Source organism: Macadamia integrifolia, unplaced genomic scaffold (assembly GCF_013358625.1).
Source record: "Macadamia integrifolia cultivar HAES 741 unplaced genomic scaffold, SCU_Mint_v3 scaffold1106, whole genome shotgun sequence".
NCBI classification, from domain to species: domain Eukaryota; kingdom Viridiplantae; phylum Streptophyta; class Magnoliopsida; order Proteales; family Proteaceae; genus Macadamia; species Macadamia integrifolia.
In genome coordinates this window covers 20110-45198 of record NW_024868089.1, presented here as the reverse complement: position 1 = coordinate 45198, position 25089 = coordinate 20110, and the positions used below count along the sequence as shown (strand labels likewise).

At 38.9% G+C, this 25089-nt stretch overlaps 1 protein-coding gene and 1 pseudogene across 1 annotated transcript; both read right to left on the bottom strand.

The window, feature by feature from the left end:
• Positions 1-9831: 9831 nt before the first annotated feature.
• Positions 9832-11481, bottom strand: LOC122062788. The gene has a single exon (XM_042626429.1). It carries the CDS (start codon positions 11479-11481, stop codon positions 9832-9834), a length of 1650 nt encoding a protein of 549 aa, XP_042482363.1.
• Positions 11482-19761: 8280 nt separating this feature from the next.
• LOC122062786 lies at positions 19762-21953 on the bottom strand (annotated as a pseudogene).
• Between the last annotated feature and the right edge of the window lie 3136 nt (positions 21954-25089).

Below are 25089 nucleotides of genomic sequence, written 5' to 3'. Positions count from 1 at the left end.
TTGCAATAGACAATAACACATTTTCGTGCCAGTATTCAAGCGGGAGATCAGGAAACCGTATCCATACCAGCTTTGTGAGAAGTTGCTTCTCGTGAATATTAAAATCAGGTTTCCAATGATCGAATGACCTGATCACCAATCCTAAGGGGAGACCTTCGCCACACCGCTGCCTTGTCGCCCTCGCACTGAAATTGAAAAATTACATAACCTTTTCCCAATGGATGCATTAGCACCCCTTGACTGAGGTTCCATTTTTCCCGAGCCTCCGCTCTCAAACCATCCAAAGAGATCAATCGGAAGTTAACCCTACCGATTAAGGCAAAACGAAAATTTTGTCTCTTCGATTCATAGTCTCTCTGCGGGATCATTACTCGTCTTTTACTCCCTACCTGAATCGGCTCTGGGAGAGTGTCAATGGCAGGCCAAGACGAAAAACCCAAGGCTTTTGCATATGAATGTCGCTGGCCTGCATCCTTGTGCCTTTCATCCTCTGGAGGACCATCTGGACCACGATCCAGAGACTCCCGAGCTCCATCATCGTCATCCTCCACAGCCAGAGCTCCATTCTCCCCTGAATCGCCAGACACTCTCTCTCCTCCAAAATGCATTATCTAGTGACCTGACGAAGACAGAAAGAGAGGCTGGACTGATCGGAGTTCTACAGATCCAGAGAAGTCAGCAAGGGCTGGACCAGTTTCAGTGTTCGGTGTGTTGGATCTGATCGGAGTTCCGTGAAGCTGTAATTCAGTGGAGAAGAGTTTTCAGATCTGGATCTGAATATCAGTAGATCGGAAGCAGAAGAAGCTCCAAAGCAAAGCGAGATCTCAGCTCCAAAGCAAAGCTTCCCTTCCGACTCCCCTTCCTCCGTCTCTCTCTCAGCTCCTTCCTCCGTCTCTCTCTCAGCTCCTTCCGAGATCTCAGCTCCAAAGCAAAGCGAGATGCTCCTTCCTCCGTCTCTCTCTCCAAAGCCAGTCTCTATTACTTTCCCTTCTTCTTAACAAGCACCTGGCAGTCGAGAAATTGGATAATCCGACTGCTACTGCTGTTGTCTGTGCCTGAGATCGATGACTGTTGCCGATGCCTGAGATCGAGATCTGCTTCGATCGACTGCTACTGTCGTAGGAACCTCTTCGATGACTGTTGTCGATGCCTGAGATCGAGATCTGCTTCGACTGCCTGAGATCGAGATCTGCTTCGATCGACTGCCTGAGATCGAGATCTACTTCGATCGACTGCCTGAGATCGACTGCCTGAGATTGACTGCTTCGACTGCCTGAGATCGACCGACTGCTTCGTCACAAGAACAACTGGATGTTGAATGCAAAGAAAGTTGAGTTTTCTTTTTGACACACTTATATAGTTGTCTTCACATTGCGGAGGAGAAATTTTCCATTACATTTATGTCAGATAGACAAAAGGTGGGTTACCTTCTAATCTATATGCATATGTACTTATAACTATAGGACACATTCTTACTTTTTTGTGCACTTAGTCTTTTTAATTTGCTAATGTGTAGGGACTACATGAAGCCATCAATGACATATTTCCAGGCTGTCACCATAGATGCTGCAGTAGACATATGTACCAAAATTTCAGAGTCAAGTTTCCAAGTGTGTTACTTAGAAGATATTTTTGGTCAGCATCTAGGGCTTCCACTGCATTTTTGTTTGAAAAGGCAATGTCAGAGATAAAATCAACTAACAAAGAAGCATACGATTAGTTGAACAAAGTCAAAATTGACATGTGGGCTAGGCATGCATTTGACTTTGGGTGCAAGAGCGACCATATCACAAATAACATGGTTGAATGCTTTAATTAGTGGATTGTACCTTTTAGGAGCAAGCCTGTCCTACTCATAGTTGATGAGATACGGAAGCAGTTGATGGATGTTATGTATAAGAGATATCAGTTGGGTTGCACATATAATGGGAAGGTCACCCCAAGAATAAAGGCAATGTTGGATTTGACCCAAACACAATCAAGAGGATGTGTGGTCCAAGTTGCTGGAATACATGAGTTTGAGGTCACTGATACTGAAGGAAGTTATATATGTGGTTGATTTGAAAAATCAAACCTATGGTTGTAGAGTATGGGAAGGTACTAGATTACTCTGTAAGCATGCAACAACCTGCATTTTAGTAAAAACGAAAGCTTATACAATTACTATCATGAGTACTATAGCATAAAAACATACTTGACAGCTTATGAGGGTATGATCTATCCATTGCTTGGACTACAAGAGATAAGTGAAGAAAACAGAATTGGTATTGTACAGCCTCCAGCAATCAAGAGACTTCCACGGAGACCACATACCAATAGGAAGAAGGAAACTGATGAAGTCCCACCTGGCCAACGGAGAAAAAGATCAGTAGCTGCCAAGTGTAGTAGATTCAACTAGGAAGGCCACAACAAGAGAAGATTTATAGGACCTCTAGTGAAACATAAAGCAAAATCATGCCAAGTTTTCAGTGACATGTTTTAAATATTCTGAAAATTTAGTGTTCTTATCCATTTGTTGCAGTTGACTAATAGCTACTCATGTTTATGTAGAGAAATGAGCAGCTTGGAAGTCAATCTGATATAAGCAATTCTCAAAGAATGACCAGATCAGCAACTTCTACAATGACCATTGAGTTGAGTATGCAATCCAAGGTTAATGCACAACAACAAGCTAAGGAAGCCAAAATGAAAGCAAGGGAACAGAGGAAGAAGACAGCTATTGGGGGAGTGGAATGCAATAGAGATAGAATGTAATGAAGATTTAATTAGATTAGATGGTCAATAGTGAATGTTTGTAATGTTAATGAAAACTTTTTCTTGGTTGATGGGTTTGATGTTTAAGACAATACTTGTACTACTCTTTTTGGGTTTGATGTTCTTATGGATGTGTAAACCTTGTTTGACTTTTTAGTGAAATGTTTATAGATGTGTGGAATGTTTAGTATTGTCTCAATTTCTAGGTCATATTTTTGGATTATACAGGTTAAGTGATGAAATGCTGCCGAAATTCTGCCAAAATAATGCCAAAATTCTTCCAAAATAATGCCAAAATGCTATCAAAATCTTGCCAAAATTCTACCAAAATCATGCCAAAATGCTGTTAAGATTTCCAAGACATTGCCACATACACAACATATTCTATTACATAACATAATTCAGTACACAACATAGTTCCTTAATTAACATAGAACTTAGTTACATCAAACTTTTAGATTTTTTGGCCAATAAATATGGCTACAAATACACCTACGAAGAAACTAACACAAAATTACAAAACATTTTCATTGATCCAACAAAGTTCACTATTTCATCCACCCTTATCTTCACACTCTACATCTCCTATTGCAACCCATGTAACACATCTCTGAACCCACGCACCTCCTCTCGCAACCGCCTCACCTCCTCTTCCAACTCTTGTAAATCCGTTGTGGGATTGGGTAACAAATTGGTGGTCAATATATTTATAAGTTCACACCATGCGAGGTATTTGCATCCATTGTAATCTGAACAGCTATAAAAAACTCGCTTTGGGTTGTCAACGGTCTCTGAGATCCTGATCACAACTTTCTGATTACACCTACATTTTATGGATCTGAATTAGAAAACTCCGGGTGTGCTACAATTACTTGAGGTAGACATTTACCTGTCATCAACATAAATGTGTCGTAAGTAGATGATGAAAAAACTTAGTTAAACATGAAAATAAAAAATCAGAAATCATATGGAAAAAATGATTATGATCCCATTAGAAAAAATGATTACAAATCCATGTAAGTTATGTGGATATAATTCCTGTTGGAATATTCACTTAAGCATACTAACCCAAGTTTCCGATTACTAAACCTTTTGATGTGGTAATTATACTTAAAGAAAAGTGGAAGAGGGAAAATTTTCTTCATTTTATGCTTATAAATTACAATTGTTGGCTTTGTAGTTCCTAAATGTATCCCTGTCAAAAATTCAGTACCAGTTGGTTGTTTTTTATCAACTTGGTCAATATGTTTCCATTACCTATTCACTATTTTATGTTTCAAATAAATATCAATATGACTAAATGTATTCATATGGGTATCCTCAAAAGATTGGAAAAAAAGGAAACCCAGTTCACACATCAGACCAATTCCTTTCACTGCAAAAACAAGGAGTTTTATATATGAGAGAGATATAACAAGGTCTCCTATGAAATACACTAATGGTATCACATTATCACACACACACACACACACATATATATATATATATATTTGTGTTCTCAAAATTTCGTCATGTCTCATCAGTTGAGAAATGAAATTCAGTAAACAAAGAAAATTGTTTATGAATTTTATTTCCGAATCAAGATCTTTAAGCTGCTGCTGCTGCAAGAACTGTAAATGTTCCTCTATGGCTAATGCTCTTGAATTTAGAATCAGGAGGAACAGAAGGGGCACTGGGGACAACCACAATAAGCAACTGAAGTAGAGAGAAAATAACAATGGCTAGTTTCCATATGTTGTTGATGATGGGAGGAATTTCTATACGCAAGAGGGAATTTTTTCTTGTCAGGTTGCTTCTGCTGTAGGGGATGGGTGAGTGTCATTGTTAATTGAATGAAATTCTGAGATGGTGAAAAATGTCTAAAACATAACCAAACGTTTCCCCTTTTCTACTGCAAATTCACAACACCTGCAACACATTGCAGGTATGTTACAAATGGGGCATGAGGAAGTTGAAACTGTCAACATATGGAATACATAAACACATCATCTCTGTCTTCTTCAACCATGAACATTCCAACAATCTCAGAATAGGAACAGATTTGAAAGAATAAAGGGCTGCTATGTGAAGATGTAGAGCTCTACCATGGCAGTGGAGGAGGGGGGAATCAGTGGTCTTACCTTCACAAGCCAAATACTTTCTCCTTCAATCGGCTCAGATGATTGAAGTCAGAGAAGAAAGAGGGAACACCGAAAACTGCTGGGCTGATTCTCCCTCCAACGGCTCCAAGTAATCCGACTTATTCAGCTTGGAGGGAGTAATGTTTAGACAAAGGGGAGGGGGCAAAAAGGATATTTAACATCTGATTCTAACAGTGTTAACACTAAAGTGTACGTTTGTAGTTATAAACTTCGTAGGGGGTCTGAATGTAATAGATGAAACATTCAGGTGAGGGGAATGAAATTTCCTCTATATATATATATATACACACACACCTTAACCACCTTTTTTTTTTTATCATGTAACCCATCATAAATGTAGTCTTATAAGGAGGGGGATTGTGCAGGCTGCATGACTTTACGACCGCTTGGTGGCCAAAAAGGAGATGAAATCCTTATTCTGGCATGAAATAAGGAGATAGGGTCGTCATTTCACCCCTATGTATACGACCATAAAATGTTGTAGTTCTCTTTTACTCTATTTATAGAGGAGGAGGAGGAGGGGTAACAGACCTGTGTTTCTGAATCACAACCAAATTAGCTTAGAGAGAAAAACAAAATGAGTGGCTTCAGTATCATAAGCAAGCACATGGTGAAGCTGTTGATTCTGGTGATATGGGTGGGTGAGTTCTCATTTATTTTTTTTTTCGCTAAAATTTTATTTCATAAGAAGACAAAAAGGAGGAAAAATTACAACCCAACAACCAATCCAACAATAAAAAGAACCAATATCCTCCCTATCTTCCCACCTTCGGCATTGCCATCAGCAGGAGAAAGGGAAAACTCTAAGGGAATCTATAATTTGGTCTTCCCTCGGCATCTCTAGAAAGAAAATCCCCTATGTGAGGAGGCAATATCACATCAACTCCTGAAATACCACTCTTAGCCGCATCTCTTGCCAAGAAATCTGCCACTGAATTCCCCTCTCTGTAATTGTGAGAAATTTTCCAAGAAATTCTTCTCATGTAAGGCTGGAGATATAGCCACCTTTGCAAAGCAAACCAAGGAATCTTCCTTTGCTGAATTAAAAACACAACAGCACTCGAGTCTGACTCAATCCACAAATGTTGAATGTCCATGTCCTTGGCTCGCATCAAACCCTCCATCAGCCCCTCTACTTCAGCCTCAAATACCCCTGTCACTCCCATATATTTTTTATATGAACATAACACTTTACCAAAATGATCTCGAAAAATTCCTCCCGCTCCAGCGTGCCCAGGGTTTCCCAAAGAGCTCCCGTCAAAATTTAATTTGATCCAATTGATGGGGGGTTTGTACCAATAAACCTCCAAAATGTGACGACGATTATCTTTTTGGATAGATAATCCCAGACGTTTGCAACACATAAGGTCTACCAAGGAATTAACTCCCTTTGCTATAGGAGCATTTCTTCTAATTTCTTCAATCACCATTAGCGAGGTATATTTTGTTATCCGCTCCACACCCTCATAGACTCTATTATTTCTTTCCCTCCACAAGTGATCTATAACAATACCAAAACCCAAGGTCCACGCCTCCTTGCAGCTCACATTTTTATTATTTCTTTTCCACCATTGGGCGAGCTCCAAAATAGAGACCTGAGCACTCCATCTAAGGTTAAAACAGTGACATAAATCATTCCAGATTTCATTAGAAAAAGGGCACTCTATAAATAGATGTTGCATTGTCTCTTCTGCTGCCTTACAAATAACACATCTGGAAACAAGAGGCACAGCTTTTTTTTTTACCATTTCATCAGTAGGAACCTTTTCATGAATCACCCTCCAAGCAAGAGATGAGACCCGCGGTTGTTGCTTCTTACACCAAATGAGCGAAGCCCAGGGAACCGTTGGCTTTTTTTCTCTAATATCCTCCCACGCAGATTTCAAATTAAAATTCCCATCATAAGAAAGACTCCAAACACATCTGTCAACACATTCATAATTTGGGATTTTAATTTGCAAAACAGCATTAAAAACATCTGTCATGAAGCATGAATTTACCACAGGTATGTTCCACCTATGATTGACGATAAATCTGTCCACCTTTCCATCAAGCATCGATCTATCCACATCTTCCACATACTCTTCCAGCGCAAAGCCTCCCACCCAATTATCCTTCCAAAATTTTATATTGCAACCATCACCAACTACCCATCTCTCCTTCGAAGAAATAAAATTCCAAATTTTCCTAATGCCAGGCCATATGGAAGAAGCACTATATCCTTCCTTCGGTAACCCCTGTTTATTTAGGAATCTAGCTCTCAAGAATCTACTGGTCAAGGAATTTTCATGCTTGATACGCCATGCTGTTTTACAGAGCATAGCTTTATTCATATCTCTCAATCTTCTCAATCCTAACCCCCCTTCCTCCTTCGGCTTACAACATTGATCCCAATTAACAACAATATTTTTTGTGGCATCAATCTCTCCTGACCAGACAAAATTGCGCATCCATCTCTCCAAAGTTGTAATTAGCGACGACGGCCACCAATACACAGCAAAACTATGAGCTGGCATACTCATAATCACCGATTTCACTAATTCAACTCTTCCTGCCAGGGATAACATCTTGCCCTTCCACCCAGCCAAACGGCCTTTTACTTTGTCCATAATAGGCATCACAAAATCTTTCTTAACTCTACCTTTAAAAATCTCCACCCCCAGGTATCTTGTAGGAAATGTACAAAGGGAAATCCCCAATTCTTCTACAATAGCCCTCTTTCTCTGAGAAGATATCGAGCCCACAAACAATTTACTTTTCTCCAAATTGATACATTGGCCAGAAAATTCTTGATACATGTTAAGAAACTTCTTCAGATGTCTAACATATCTGATAGATGCATTAGCAAAGATGAATATATCGTCAGCAAACAAACTATGAACTGGCGTCATCACATCACGAGGACCCTTAATAGGCTTTAATTTATTTTCTTCCACTAGTTTATTCAAACCTCTGCAGAGAACCTCTTCAGCCAAAATGAACAGCATTGGGGAAATAGGGTCCCCTTGTCTCAAACCCCTCTCCACTCCAAAATATCCAATCGGACCACCATTGAAAATTACAGAGATCTTCGCAGAGACCAGCATCTGGTAGACCCATCGAATCCAGGTCTCTGAAAACCCAAACTTTCTCAATACATGAAAAATAAAATCCCAGTCAATTGTATCGTAAGCCTTCTGAATATCTATCTTCACCCCCATGCCACCCCCTCTAGTCGCAGAGAACATCATATTAGATAACTCAGAGGCAAGGGTAATATTGGAGTGAATGATTTTTCCCTTCTGGAATGCTCCTTGCTCCTCCGAAATGAGCCGAGGCATCACCTCAGAAAGTCTTAAAGCCATTATTTTAGAAACAATTTTACAAAAAAAATTGCCCATGCATAAAGGCCTAAACTTATCTAAAGCATTTGCCCCTTTGATCTTCGGGATTAACACCAAAAAATTGCTATTAAGACCATAAGGCATTCGACCTTTACTGAAGAAGCCCCTAATAGCATTACAAACATCATTAGAAATTATAACCCAGCAAGATTTATAGAACATACCAGGAAAACCGTCTGGGCCTGGAGAGCTTTCCGGATCAAGGTCCCAAACCACTTTTTTTATCTCATCATTAGATGGCATCGCGTCCATCCTCCATCTATCAATGTCCGTCAGAATCTTCGGAATGCAGTCCAACATTTCCATGTGGTCAACAGTAGTCGATTTTTTTAAAAAATTTTCATAATAGCTCTTAGTAAATTCTTCCAACTGCATCTTCTCATTGATGATCTGACCTGAATCAGTTTTCAGATATCTAATGGTATTTTTCATTCTTCTCACCTTCACAGCCATATGAAAGAATTTCGAGCTTCTATCTCCCTGAGTTCTCCATCTAATCCGAGCTTTTTCAGCCCAGAATTTTTTATATCCCTCCATTGCCTTCAAGTACCTAGTTTTTGCATCAGCTTCACGAGCAAAATTTTGATCGTTCATACCAATCTCCTCTATCTCCTTTTGAATCTCTTCCAACCCCTTTAGCGCCTCTTCCTTTTCCAAATTCACATTGGGAAATGTTTCCCTAGCCCACTCCTTAATCACAATTTTCAATCTTTTAATTTTCTGACTAAAAATATAGAGAGCCGATCCAGACATCCATTCATCCCAGGATTCTTTCACAATTTTTAGGAAATTTTCGTGGTCAATCCAAGACCTCTGAAACCTGAAAGGGCAATTAGAGGGCTTCACCAATGCTTCTGACACCACCAATAGGGGAGAATGGTCTGATGCACAATTAGATAGCACCTTTTGGTGGCAATCCTGAAACTCTGAAATCCAAGCATCTGTGCAGAAACTTCTATCCAGAACTGCCACAACATTACCTCTTCTTCTATTATTAGTCCAAGTATACTTTCGACCCTGTGAAGGAATCTGAATAAGGGAGCAGCTATCCACCAATGCCCCAAAATCTGCCGCAGAGCCTAGATTAAAAGATCCTGGACCTCTTTTTTCATGAGCATACAGAGTAGCATTAAAGTCTCCAGTCACCAGCCAGGGGATGCCTTGACCCGGGTTCGATGCCGCCAAATTACTCCACAAGTCTCTCCTTGCTGCTATGAAGCAATTAGCATGAATAAAAGACACAGTGAAGATATTCGACTGCCACTGCACACGTAAAGTAATATGTTGATCAGAGCAAGAGACACCTTGCGGCTTAGACAAACCCCTTCTCCAAACCACCCACAGATTTGGAACCTTATCCTGCCTATCATTATGAATAAAATCCGCTTCAAAATCAAGATTATTGAAAAACCTCTTTGGAAATTTCTGTACCTCCAACATAGGTTCAGCTATGCATATAATTTCTGGGGAACTCATGGAAACAATATTCCCTAAGGCCAACCTAGCAGCCTTCTTCTTCATTCCTCTGATATTCCAAAATAAAATCTTCATAGTCATTTTTTTAAGAGAGCCAATCTGTCAGATTTCCGAGCAATCTGCTCATTTAGGGAGAAAGGTTTACCTTTTTGCTGTCTTCTCCCCTCCATATTGCTCTCGAGGATGCTCGCCATTCTATCAACTTCTACCACGTCTTCATGATACACAATCATAACCCCGTCCTTATACTGCAACTGATTTTTTGGATTATCAATTTGAGGCTCGAACCTCACATCCCTACCCTCTTCGATCTCACCATGCTGACCTGAACCAATGTGATCCTCCCTACCATAGATAGCCTCATCCTCCTCTGAAATGGGAAAGTTGCACCTACGGTGATCAATCTCTGCCTCCTCTCCTGGTTCAGATATATGATCCATATCCGCTCCATCCACCGACCCAGATTCCTCATTGAATGTAGACACCAATCCATTACCCTCCATACTGTTAACTGCACCCATACGATTGTGATTTATTCCCATATTGGTAGACTTCTCTACGGGAATAATTATTTCAATATCTCCCTGCCCCTGCACACCTTCCTTAGACTTTGGACTATTGTCCCTAATCTGAGTTCTTAATATGGTAGAAGGCTGCCTCATATGGGTAAGATTTCTACCCAAATTGGAAACAACTCCTTCACCCAAATCACCGCCCTCTGAGCTGGATCTTCGCCCTGCACCACCTTCATTCACCATGGTTGCCGCCTCAGTGTCTCGAGCATCCACCTCCTTCTTCTCTTTGCATTGGAACAAAGTATGCCCGATTTTTTTGCAAAAACCACATTTAGCTAACCCATCTTCATATACGATTAACTGTTTAAACCAAAAAATCTCCCCCGTTCCTGGTTGCTTTCTTTCCACCTGAATCTCTTCCACCCTTTTCTCCCCAATTATCACTTCTACCTGAACACGCGCAAAATTCCCCATTGCCGCCGATCTGGTGCGTCTGTCCAGGGCCACAGGTCTACCTGCCCCTTTAGCCATTGTCAACAAGATCTTCTCATACCAGTATTCCAGGGGAAGGCCTGGAAATCTGATCCACACCAGTTTGGTTGGGTTGTTCACCGCATGCACATCAAAATCTGGTTTCCAGCGTTGGAATCGAATCAATTGTCCTCTAACCTTGATTAGGTTCCTTCTCCAAATGGCAGACATATCTCCTTCCAACTCAAACTGAAATAAAATGAAGCCTTTCCCCATAGGAGACAAAGAAATTCTCCCCTTCAACTTCCACCCCTCTCCTGCAGCTTTACGAATATCATTCATAGACATAAATTTGAAATTTGCCCTACCTATCAAAGCAAACTTGAATTTTTCCAGCCTCTCCTCATATGCCTCTTGCGGGATGATAATCTTAGTGTGCGCCCCAGCATGTATTGGATCCGCCAACTGCTCCACGTCCGGTAAAACCTTACCCACAACAGTAGAAAAAGTTTTCTTCACACCATCCCCTCTATCTTTCTGATTTCTGCTGTCATCCACCTTAGTACTCAGATCTTCTTTGGCTTGAAACTCAGATTCTTCTCTAACCGCTTCCGATGCATCCTTTAATTTAGGTTTCCAGAAATCAGTAAGGCGAAGTTGCCTGCCCCTATCCGGCGGTCTTCCTCCCCCTGGGTCATGATCCATATCTCTACCATCATCTACCACATTCAAAAACGCCATCGTCTACTTTCGACGAGGGAAGAAGAAGAAGAGGAGGAAGAAGACTGCTACTGCTACTGTCGACGACTCGACGGCAGAGTTCCGACGACTCGACGGCAGATCATCCGACGACTCGACGGCAGAGTTCCGACCTGCTCTTCCCTCAGATCCTCACCTGTCCCAACTACGATCGCCTCTGATCCTCACGATCGCCTGAGAAGGAACTTCATCTGCCGTCGGAAATAAAAGGAGAGAACAGGCCGCACTCCGGTATCTCACTCACTGCCTCTGATCCTCACGATCTTCTCAGATCTGCTCGCTCCACTCAGTTACGCACTTGCGCTGGAACAAAGTATGACCGATCTTCTCAGATCTGCTCGCTCCACTCAGATCTGCTCCTTCAGACTTGTGAAGAATGATCAGTTTTCTCGCTCCACTCAGATCGCTCCACTCAGATCTGCTCGCTCCACTCAGATCTGCTCGCTCCACTCCTTCAGACTCCTTCAGAGTTCCGACCTGCTCGTCTCCAGTACTTCACTCTGAATCATTAGAGTTCCGACCTGCTCGTCTCCAGTACTCCACTCAGACCTGCTCGCTCCACTCCTTCAGAGTTCCGATCTGCTCCGTGAGTTCTCATTTATTACTAATGTAGATGCTAAGAGACATGTTCGAATGATAAATGAATTGGGTGATGGTTATGTACTGATGATTCATTGCAAATCAAGGGATGATGATTTGGGTGTGCATTACCTTCCTTATAAACAATATTTCGAGTGGGGTTTCTGGTACAACTTCTGGGAAACTACACTTTTCTTTTGCCGCATTCAATGGAGAGAGGCAGATGTGTATTTTGATATTTATGAAGCAAAGAGGGATCGATTTCGTTGTGGTCAGTGCTGGTGGTCTGCGAGGATTGATGCTCTTTATTTTGTGGACTACAAAACTGGTGCATCTGAAGCTTGGCTTGATTGGCATGGCTATGTGTTGTTAGAGTTGTGCTATATACCTTCCTACTTTCTCTGTGTGAAAATAAAACAGAAGCAAGTTTATTATAAAGAGAAAATAAACTCCTTTTTCTGTAATCTTTCACTGTGAATAGAGTCCTTGAAATTTGTTTTGACATGAGAAGGTTAACATTTTTGTTATTCGAAAAAAATATACATTTGGTTTTCCATTGAAAAGCGGAAATGGATACCATGAAGGGCAAAAGAAAAAAAGGCTTACTGGCTCATTAATTAAAGACAAAAGGTTTTATGCATCATCATGCATGCACACAATTGTTGAATGGGGGATGAGGGGTTTATGGTGCACCCCTTTACTCCACTATAATGGCTGTGTATATGATCGTGCATGGTGCATGCCTCTGCACAGAGCTTTTGATCTTAGTTAAATTTATAGGATTCTTGAAGTTATTGTTGGGATATCAATTTCCAGCATGGTTGAAATGATCAAGTAGATCAGTTCTGCCCGATCGAATCGAACCCTTTTAGGTTTGATTTGGTTTAGGATTCTATGAGATTGTTGAATTGATTGAATCGTGAATTACAGCCCGAACGGAATCCAACACTTCAGTTTGGAGTTCTATGAGACCGATAGAAATTGAAACCAAATCATATCTATTGAACCATAAACCAATAAAAAACCCAGATCAAAACCGATAAAACCCCATCACTTTTAATATTTTGTGCACTTTTTATTTTTATTTTTTTAAGTTATTATTTTTATTTTATTTTATTGTAAGATCAAATTCATTATGATAAATGTTGTCTCATTTCTTTTTACTTGTTTGTCCCTGACTGTAAAATTCTTTGAATTTAAGTGGAAAAATAAGGAAAGGGTCATTCCGGTTAGACAATGATTGATACTTTTAGAAGGATGCCAAGGTCGGATGAAATCTGATGGATTTAACTTTAACCCTGATGGTCCTTGTTTACATATCAAATTCAGCTCAAAAGGAAAATTTCTACATGACAAAATAAAGTATTAGAAAATTAAAGAATGCCAAGAGGGTACACCAACCATCAAGGGGATGCATGGACATACATGGAAAGTTTTTTTTCTTTTTTTTGTGCCAAGGTGGACTCACCACTATGGTGGTCCAGAAAGGAAGTGGGTGCCTATTAGGGCCCAAGGGTAGGACTACTAGCACGTGGTGCGTGGCAAGCAACAGTGTGCTTTCAAGAGGAGTTGATCCACTAATCAACCCTCGAGCATGCTCTAAAGCGAGCTATGCCAAACTTCTAGGCTATTGCCAAGGTTTATATGGGGAGATCTGAATGAAATTTCATATGTATTTTTTCTCTAGACATTCAATTGTTAGATTTACTACATGTCTATCCACATAACATAAATATGTATACCAATTCGAAAGGTTGTGCCAATTGAAGAGCTTTTCGTGGATAAAAAATCCATTTATAAAGTTTAAGGGAAAAGGTTCTTTGAGTCGTCAGGGTAGAGTATGCTTTCACACCTTTGTGTTTATCTCTCTTCTCTTGACATGAAATTACCTCATTGGCCTCTTTTGTATGGTGTTTTCTTGTGACACTTCATTTTTGCATTCTCCCCATTCTGTTTACTTGGAGAACTCTCCAAAAGGTAATTACCACATTTGGTTAGATTTTAAGGGGCAAGAGATCTCTACCAAGTTGTCTGGACCCTACACTAGCACAGGGCCAGTGAAAGTGCACAAAGGAGCATCAACACTCCCTATAATTTTTTATTTCAGGGGTGTCACACCCCGCCTCCTCTAGGTCAAGGTATATGGCATTGGATACCCATATCTAGTCAGCCTAACCCTCTAGGATCACAGATACAATATCGCATTCCATAAATGCCACTAAAATCACAACTAAAATCAGAGTACGGATATAAGATTTGTAAACTTTACTCTACAACTAGTGATTCACTAAATGATAATTACAATATACCAAAATTCATTTGAATTCCGATTACTGGTATTACAAGATTATAAATAATATATAAGGATAAATAACTTAAAATAAAGAAGTGATGTCCATCAACATTGTATCTCGTAGACACAAGCCTCACCATTGCCACCAAAGCCCCAAGTCTGCCTCAGCACTGGTTTGACCATTTAAAAAGGGTGCAACAAATGAGGTGAGCTTCCACGAAGCCCAGTGAGGGGTACACACACACACATACATCCACAACAATCAATAAAATAGAAACAAGTATAAATGTTCACCCACAACAATATTAATGCAGTTAGATGAATGCAATTAGATGAATGAAATGACATGATCTGGTTAGCAAACTATTCTAAGTAATAGATTTTAAGTTCAGAGTGGGTATAAGTGCTACTACAATATAGGTGGTATACCTAGTCACGAATGTCCATTATCGATCCCTAAGGATATAAGTTAGTTGCGAGTCAGGAGCGTGTCGGTTCTAGAACCACATCGTTACCCGGCAAATCCCTATTAATAATCCCCCATAATACCACTACATCGAATCTAACATCGCATGTAGGGCATATCCACTATTTAATCAAACATCGCATGGGGGTTTGTCACGATGCTGGCATCCCCACCACCTTAGTCACCGGAAATTGTCCCCAACCTCGGATCATCGGACGGTAGGATTAGCCAATAGGTAAACCCCTATTGGCAAGGGTTGTAGAACCAGGGTGGCTATCCTAGCCCAGTGCATTCTATTATGGTATGAGCCACATCACAAACAAACTCACACACCCCATGGGCATATAGTGCCAGGACCCAACCATCGGCTACCCCGTACCCCACATTCACACACCATGGGCATGCAGTGCCGGAACCAACCTTCGGCCATCCTGCACCCCAATCTCCACAATGCATTCACACACACTATGAATGCAATGACATGATCCAATTATTAGCAAACAATTCTAAGCAACAATTTTTAAGTCCACAGGGGGTATCAGTGTTACTACAACATAAGTCGTATCCCTAGTCATGAATGTACATTATCAGTCCCCGAGAAAACAAGCTAGTTGCGAGTTAGGACAGTGTTGTTTATGGAACCACATCGTTACCCGGCAAACCCCTATTAATAACTCCCCATAATACCACTGCATCGAATCCAACATCGTTATGTAGGGTATATCCATCACCGAATCCAACATTGCGTGAAGGTTTGTCACGATGCTGGCATCTCCACCACCTCAGTCATCAGAAATCATCCCCAACCTCAGACCGTTGGATAGTAGGATTAGCCAATATGTAAACCCCTATTGGCAAGGGTTGTAGCACCCAAGTAGTTATGCTAACTCAATGTATTTTATCATGATATGTGTCACATCACAAACAAACTCACACACCCCGTGGGCGTACAATGCCGGAACCCAACCTTTGGCTACCCTGTACCCCACACTCACACGCCATGGGCATGCAGTGTCGGAACCAACCTTCGGCCACCCCGCATCCCACTCTCCACCTCACACTCACATACATACACTCACCCTAGGCATGCAGTGCCGGAACCCAACCTTCGGCTACCCTTCATCCTAGTCACACACACACACATGTGCACAATACACAATTCATACCAACATACCACATCAAAAATTTTCACAAGAAATAAGATTATAATATGAAAAATGACATGATTCATCCACATATGCATTATGATGAAAACATTTCATGAAGTCATACAAAATCCCCTCACCTCAAGTCCTAGACGGTGGTAGGTAGTCGATGGTCTCGTGCCACGTGCTCCTGTCACTTTTTGGTTCCACTCCTAAGGTTCATAATGTTTTTTTTTAAGGTTATTCAGTTATTCATAGAGAAGGCGGACACTAAGACATATGCCCCAAAAAAGAGAATTTCAAATAAATCTTAAAGTGGTTCACTCGAAGATGCCCATCTGCCGGTGAGTTCACCGTGGATAGATCCGAAAGGGGGTGAAAACTCACACTTTCCAAAACCTTTACCGGTGGATGGTCCATGCTTTCTCTGGCTGATCCATGACCATCAGCCAGTGAAGCTAAAACCTGAGTTTTCTTGCCCAGATCAGCTCCATAGGCCCTGTGGCCCCTTTGTATGATGGTGTGCTTGTGTGTTTTTCAATGGGGTGCCATTTCTCTCAACTCTATTCCTCCTTTCTTCTCTTTTACATAGTTTATAACTTTGGTTTTTTTTGTGATTTTTTAGATTGGTTTGCATGTGGGGCATCCTCATGCACCACATCTAGTTTAGGTTTAGTGTAATTATTGATTTAGTTCAATATAACATCAGACAATAGGTTCAAATCTCCATTTTATTAGTCTAGGTCTACTAAATTTGGGAAATTTTGATGGAGGTTCATGTGGTGACTTCCATTGGTCTATGTGATCATTCCAAGTCCCCATTCATATGTTTAGCTCCCCTTTTTCCCAACCCAATTTTGGGTTTAAATGGGGAAATGTAGAGGGTTTGGGTACAATACTTGTTCTAGGGCCTAGTTATCCCAATTTAGGGTTTTGGATAGAGGCTTCATAGGGAGTTGTTTATAGGTTCAATGTTGAGCTAATAAATTTGCTAGGGTAAGTCTCTTACTCCCAATTCTCTTCCCATTATGTAGTCCTTGGGGTTACGTAGGTGGAAATTGGTTGGGGTTTCCATTACCTCCAATAAAGAGTGAAAATGGGAAGACGAGAGAGACTTGTGTGTGTGTGTGTGTGTGGAGAGTAGATGAGCATATAGGGCCTACCTCAGAGGATGAAACCCTAGCTTCCCTCCTTCTTTCCTTCCTTACTTGCTCTCTTTCTCCTCCTTCTTCTTCATCTTTCTCCATCTCCTTGCTTTTATTTTGGTAGGAGGAGAAATGAATGGTAAGAGTCCCTACTTATAGCCACGTAAGCTTGACTAAGGGTTGTTTGGGAAATTAATAGGTTTTTACTCATTACCAGGTTAATCCACCATCTGGTACTAACGGGCCCACCTCGGGGTGTCCTGATACATTGATCCACTCCCCAATAGGTTGTCCCAACATTTGGGAGTGATTTGAGGTCCACGGGTGCGAGGGCTCGGGCCCCACAACGAAGTAACCCTATTTCGGCTAGTACTTTCACCGGATGATGCTCATCAGCCGGTGACCATTAGCTGGTGTGGGCTATTTAGGTCCACTTTGGGTGGAACTAGGTCTATTGGTTGTGTGGAGGGTTCCTTAGGTGTTTGCAAGTGTGTGGGCCCTCTCTTGGTGCTTCTCACTACTAGGTCTCGGGTAAATTCCCCGCCAATGGTAGAGGGCTTTCATTGATTTCTTTAGTGGTTTGTAGCCCTTCCATGTAAAGAGCCGAGCAAATTGACAAGTAACTAGTGGTTGTCACTTGTGTTGCATTACCTATGTCCAAAAGTTGAAATTAACCCGGAGTTTAGGGCATGGTGTAACAAGGGGAGTGGGTGATAATTTCATACACCAGTGTATGGGCATAGGACCACATGATGAGCCAGCTTTCTTTTTTTCAGTTTTAAATTAGTTGCTCTACCATGAGGGAAAGAATTTCCATCTTGCAAGCTCGTTAGATTAGACTATATAAGTGTAAAATTTTCTCTTGTTTCCATGTTTAACCTTGTATATATAAGTGAAACTCCTGCCTTAATGGAAATAAAGATCGTGAGCTCAGTAATGATGAATGTCAAATCTCAAAAGTAGCACCTAATCAATATTTATTTACACTGAATATATGTTATTTTTTTTTGGTAAAAAATATACATTACATAGAATATATGCTATTTTTTTTGGATAAAACAATATATGTTACCAAATATTTTTAAAGGTAAAAATATATGGAGGCAGTTTTCCTTCACCCATGGTCAAGGCAGAATCCCTTGATGGAGTATCGGGACAGTTGGGAGTATTATCGACTTCATATTGTAAGGGGGCAAGTAGTGATTCTAGATGAGCGAACTTTTCCTCCAGTACATGATAGATCTTTTGGTCATAGATGCTCTTTATTCTTACCATATAAGATATAAGATAAACATCTGGCCTTCCTCTTATACATATTGAAGAGAAGAGAAATATTCCTAAACTAGGGAGTCCTTCTCTTTTGGAACTTGCCATCACTTAAGTTCCTCGAGGAAGTAAAGTCATGGCAAGGGCTGAGAAGGAAAGGACAATAGCACTAAGAATTTCCAAACATTGGATCAACCATTCATTTGCTATGAAGTAGTGGAAAAATGGACTAGCATTCGTGTCAATGACATTTAGATTCTTAGCAAAAAAAACACACTCTTTATCCTCAAAAAGGCCTGATAAAATATTAGAAAATTCAGTTTTAAGGAGGAAGGAGCAGGTAAGGTTCATGCATTGACAACACCTAATGCCCTTAAACAGGCTCTGCCTCAACATACCCATGATTGGTGTATGGAAGTGTTCTCTCCCATCCCTATGGACAGGACTTTTGATCAGTTCAAAGATATGTTGTTTTTTTATTTATGATTTGTATTTTGCAACTGATCAGTTCCCTCTCAATGTGCAAGCTTTCATAATTTTAGCGATCTATAATTATTTAGTTGCTTTTGCATGGGTTGTTTCCGACCTTGGCACAAATGGTGTCCAAAAGTGTGCATCAACTATCAAGGGGATGCATGGACATACATAGGAGATTTGAGATAGAAATGAAATTTCATATCTAGTCAATCCTAATCATTCTCTAGACATTCAATGGTCAGATTTACTATGTCATCCATCCACATGATATAAATAAATCTGTTAAATATAAAACTTCTCTAGGTTGTGCAATGGAAAAACTTTTCTTCGATAACAAATCCGTTTATAAAGTTAAGGGAAAAGGTTCTCTAGATATCGGGGAAAAGTATGCTAGTGTCTCTGTGTCTCTCTTCTCCTCACATGGAATGACCTTCTTACCCTCCTATGTACAATGTTATTTTGTCACACTCTCTAAGTGCATTCTCCCCATGCCCCTTGCTTGGAGAATTCTTTTCAAAAAATTAACTACCACATTTGGTTAAATTTTAAATAAGTTACTCTACGATAATTGAAAAAATTTCCATCTTACGTGCTCACTAGACCATATATTTATAAAATTTTCTCCAATATACATATTTAGCCTTCGATAAAAAAAAAAAAAAAAAAAAAAAAAAAAACTTATTAAGTCAAAAGTGGAAAATTCATAGTTGTTGGACCATGGAGGGAATTAACCCAAACCGAGGAACAAATTGGAACTTACAATCGTCAAAATAAGTGGACAATTGTAAGATTATCTATCACAAGTTCCACTACTGCAAGAATAATGTCAGATGAGTTTGAGAAGTAAGACCAAAGTTCTTTGCAATATTTGTGCACAATAATCCTTCTATGAAGTTTGACAATGCTTCTAAGATTCCAATTCGCATTGCCATAGCATCACCAAGACGAATACAAGAGGAAGTCGTGGGTTCAGGTTTTGCTAAACAGCTCTGGCTAGAATGAAATCTAATCACAACCGCAAGTCCACATAGATACTTTTCCTCCAGCATATGCGGATACTTTCTCTATAATAATATCGTAGAGAGAGTAGTCACTTTATTCTTACCATATGAGATACGGAATCGACTCTTATGGAACCTTACATCACTGTACAGTCAATATATGTACTAGTAAAATAAAAGAGCATGTGCAAATGCACGTGTGGCTGTAGGAGAGAGAGAACTAGACAATCAATGGTTAAATGCTACTCTGAGACAGAGAGAGAGAGAGAGAGAGAGAGAGAGAGAGAGGCTATTAAGAGAATGGTATGTCCAAATAGAAGTTGAGGATGTTCCTTCGTAAGTCTAAGATAACATGAGGTTGGTTGTCTTCTTTGGACCTGCAAAAGAGAAACAAAGCCAACATAAGGATAATAGAAAACATGGACCTCATAAAAATTCCACAAACATACTTATTATAGTTATTATATGAACAAACTATGAAGTAGGGATGCTTAACTCCCATGATGAGACAATTACAGAACAATGTGCATTCCTCCTTCCAATCTGTAACCTATCAGTTTAGCAGTATCATGGTGGTTTACGTGGACTATAGATTCAATATCAAGAAAAAGTAGCAATCTGATTCATGTAACAATGTACCTTGTTTCCAAGATAACCCATCAATTCCCTACTCACACAAGAAACTTTCATATTGCGTACATCATCCCTCAGGTTGCTCCTCACCCATATCGTGAGAAATATCCCAACCATTAGCTTACTTGCAATAAGGCAGTACCTTGAGTACCCAGATAGTCTCTCCCTATCCGACATTGGTGAGAACATGGTACCCGGGGGATCCTAGGTGCATTCTCATCATCAGACGAACTCCATATGAAATTGGGATTATAATCACTCGGCCTGACAAAAAATAACCCTATCACAAACACTGAATCGTCGATCCAGCCAAGTTGCGAGGTTGACATGTCATTGTCCATTCTCATGCTACGACTCAAGGACTATAATGACCGATGGTGTAAGAAAGATGAGGCCTTCTGCTTTGTGGAGCCTCCAAAATCTTCATCTAATTCTGCTATTGGATCAGGAATTGGAGAAGGCATGTAGCAACTTCCTAGCACTGCCACTTGTGCCAGGGATATTATTAAGAGTCTTTCGGGTGCGAGCCAGCCACTTCCTGGCAGGGCCATTGTCTTTTGCTCCCAAAACATTTCCTGCATTCAGGGGAACAATTTCTTGAAATTTGGAGAATGGAATAAAAACAGATTCCATTAATCTTCTTGTATTTGCATAGCTACAAAAGAGAAGAAAATATAAAGAAAAATAAAATTGATAATAGGACATACACAAGAACGTAAATATCTGCTGCAGGTGAGGTGTGAAGCCAATCTTTGAGATTCAAGTGACCAGGTGGTGATTTTCCACCCACATTCCATGTCACTACAAAGATCCTGCTCACCCAGTGCAATAATAATAATAATAAAAAAAAAACAAAAAACCATCAAATAAAGAAACTTTATATGAGCAAGAACATACCCGATCACAGTCCTTGATCAATCGTTCTGTGCATCCAAAGGAAGGGAAAGAGATATTAAAATCATTACAAGGAAAAATATAAACACATTTCATTATTTGTTTCCTAATTTTCTCGGTTTGGTCCAAGGCTACAACGTAGTGCAATACTGATTACTGAACCTGTTTTGCTTTTCTTGATCATGTATGCCTCCCTCCCTGAGAAGCTGCTCCTCGGTTCTTCATCACCCCCACCTGAAAAAGGAGAACCATGAAAACCATAAACGATGTGCTTGGTTACTGTTCATGCATCCATCCCTCGTTTGCAAACAGAACAAACAACAAAAAAGGAAAATTTTTGAATTTTGGGAAGAAGAGAAATAGAGAACCCATCAGGGAATAGGATTCCAACATATGGGACAACAGAGTCTCGATTGTTCTCCCAGTCTCCCTCGCTTTGATCGAAGAAGAAAATGGTTATTTTATCAAAAACCAAAAGCTAACAAGAAGAAATTGATGCACGGTATCCCTCTCACCTTCAGCAAACGGATGTGGAATGGAAAGGAGATGCGCCATGGATCGCTGAAGGAGAGAAGAGAGGAAAAGGAAAGTGAATATATTGAAAGGGAATAAGAGAAATTAAGGGAGAGAATATAAAAAGATATACATTAATTTTTTTCTTTTTTTTCATTCTCCCCACGTTTAAGGAAGAGAGAGTGAGAGGGAGAGGGGGATAATTATGGTAGTGTATAATTTTGAATTTTTGGGTTTTTTTTTTATTCTCCCCCAAGGGAAGAGAGAGTGTGAACTGTGGATTTTTTTATTTTTTTTTTAAATTCTCCCCCACGTTTAGGTAAAAGAGAGTGAGAGGGAGATAATTATGATAGTGGATAATTATATGAATAATGGATTTTTTTTTTTAATTCTCCCCCACGTTTAGGGAAGAGAGAGAGAGGGGATAATTATGAATTATGGGGTTTTTTNAATTAGGAAATGTGGATTTTTTTTTTTTTAAATTCTCCCCCACGTTTAGGGAAGAAAGAGAGAGGGGATAATTATGAATTATGGGTTTTATTTTATTTATTTTTTAAATCCGACCTACGTGTGGGGAAGAAAGAAGAGTGAGAGAGAGAGGGAAAGGGAGATAATTATGGTAGTAGATAATTATGAATTATAGAATTTTTTTTTTTCTAAATTCTCCCCCACGTTTATGGAAGAGAGTGAGAAGGAGAGGGAGAGGGAGAGGAAGAGGGAGATAATTATGGTAGTGGATAATTGTTTGGTTTTTTTTTTTTTTTAAGAATTTTTTAGTCGTAATTTTAGTTGTAAATGGGGACATTTAGGTCAGGTTGAAAAGTTTGCCAAAAAATGGAAGTACGTACTTTTATAGGATACATAGACTAATAAAAATTACACGTGCAAATGTGTGGCATATGTTGAGAGTGAGAGGATTTGAAAGAGTGATAGAGTTTGAGATAGAAAAAAGGGAGAGAGAGAGAGATTGTAATAATGGTCTCTAGCTCAAAATAAATAACATAATAAATGTTATCCTCAATTCTTCTATCATTAATGACTTTTTCTTTTTTCTCTTTTTCCCCCTTTTTTTGGTTAAAACAAAATTACTTTCTTGGATAAAAAATAAGTCAAATATGTGAATGTGTATGCATGTATATCAAAAATGTTATCGTGACTTTTGAGTACATTATACTTTAGTATGCATTGTTTGTTTGATCCAATGTTCTTGGAACTGAAGTTTATTTATTTTCAATGTTAGACAAGCTCAAAGGAAAATGGTATCTTGAAAGGTCTATAGGGCATTATGAATGGCACAATAATGCGTTGATATGAAAACCAAATAGTGTCAGGAAAATGAGTCATTCTTCAACATTAAAAATTAAAACAAAAAAATTCGTTTTGTAATTTTTTATTTAGTATAAAGTATATAAAATAACTTATAAAACTGAAATCACAAGAAAAATTACTACAATAATTCAAAACACAAATTGGTCGTTAGGCTACTTTACAGGGAAACCTTAAGCAACATCTCTATACCTTATTTTCCTTAAATTGTCACCGAAACAAGGGATACCTAATTAGAGCATTCTAAGAAGCTGCTACAATGAACACAAATCTCAAAATAAGTAGTCATATAAGATAGCAAAATATGGTTGAATCAACTAAATAAATATTCATAAAAAATCATTAGAAAAAAAATCAAGTAACCTTCAATGCCTTTATAGTTGATAAGATTATGATAAGGAATTTGAGAAGTAATAGTCTATCCTACGAAATTGAGAAATTCCATAGTATCTTCAACTTAAATATTGATAATGATAAGGAATTTGAGAGAAATATTTCATATTTTTAAAATCTTTCACAGTGTCGACAAAGTTGCAGAGTAGTCCGACTTCCGATCATCGTTTCAAGAATGGGTTCGATCACTACTGCTCAATGCTAGAGTTGTGCCAACATTGTTGCTCTCACATATTCGAGATTGGATTCGATCGGAGACAAGTCGAGGGAGTGGGGGAGTGAAGCGAACTAAGAAGAGAACTATGAAAGAGAGAAGGAGAATTAGAAAAATCTCTATTTATCCGCAACAATGACAAAGGGATTTGAAAGAAATAATTCATATTTTTTACCGATTTCAGATTTAGATACTCACTCAAGAGTAAATCATTGGAAACATTTTGGTAAACTGCTTGATATCACTTACATTGCATAAGATGAAAAGAAAAATCTCTATTGGTAATTGAAACCATCGACTCCTCCGAGCTCAATCAGCGATAAGGATCTACAAAATTCCAATATTTTTAAAAATTTTTATTCTATACATATGTAAACTAAGAAAATTGGAACTATAGGAACAAAAAGAAGTCCAAGAACAAAGGAACTATGAATTAAAAAAAAATATATATATATATATATATATATCAATGCATAGATTTTGATTAAGACCATCCATAAATGCATTCAAAATATTGATACGGGTAAATAAAATCGATCATTTTGCCAATGTATCATATCCATTAACATAAAAATTAAGAAACATAAAAAAGATTTATGAGGAGCATAATCCATACCAAGACTGTACTACTCGAAGGTCCCAATAATAGGGTAGGGAGCCTTGGAAGTCTTATCTAGTAGAAAGAGAAAGAAACGTGTGTGTGTGTGTGTGAGAGAGAGAGAGAGAGAGAGAGAGTATGATTTTTATTTTATTTTTTTAATTTTATGAAAACGTGAGAGTGATAATATTTAGTTGATTTTTTTTTTTTTAAGTAGAAAGGCGTGAGAGTTTGAGAGAGAGAGAGAGAGAGAGAGAGAATAGAGGGTGAGTGATTTTAATAAAGAAAATAATTCTTAACTAAATAAAAAAACTGTTATTTAAAAAGTAATATTACTTTCTAAATAATAGAGATAGAATGAGTAGAAGGTGTGACAGTTTAATAAAAAAACTAAAATTAATTTTTTAAATGAGTAAAGAAATTAATATTTAATTACTAAAAAAACAAAGGGTACCAAAAAAATTGAATAAATAAAAAGAACAACAAAAGTGATGATGAAGAAGTTAAGGTATTTAAACAAATAAGAGGGGTAATGTTGTCCAAGAAAAGATTAGCTAATACTAATAATAATAATAATAATAATAATAATAATAATAATTATTATTATTATAATAATAATACGATAGTAGGATAGTGTGATAGTATGA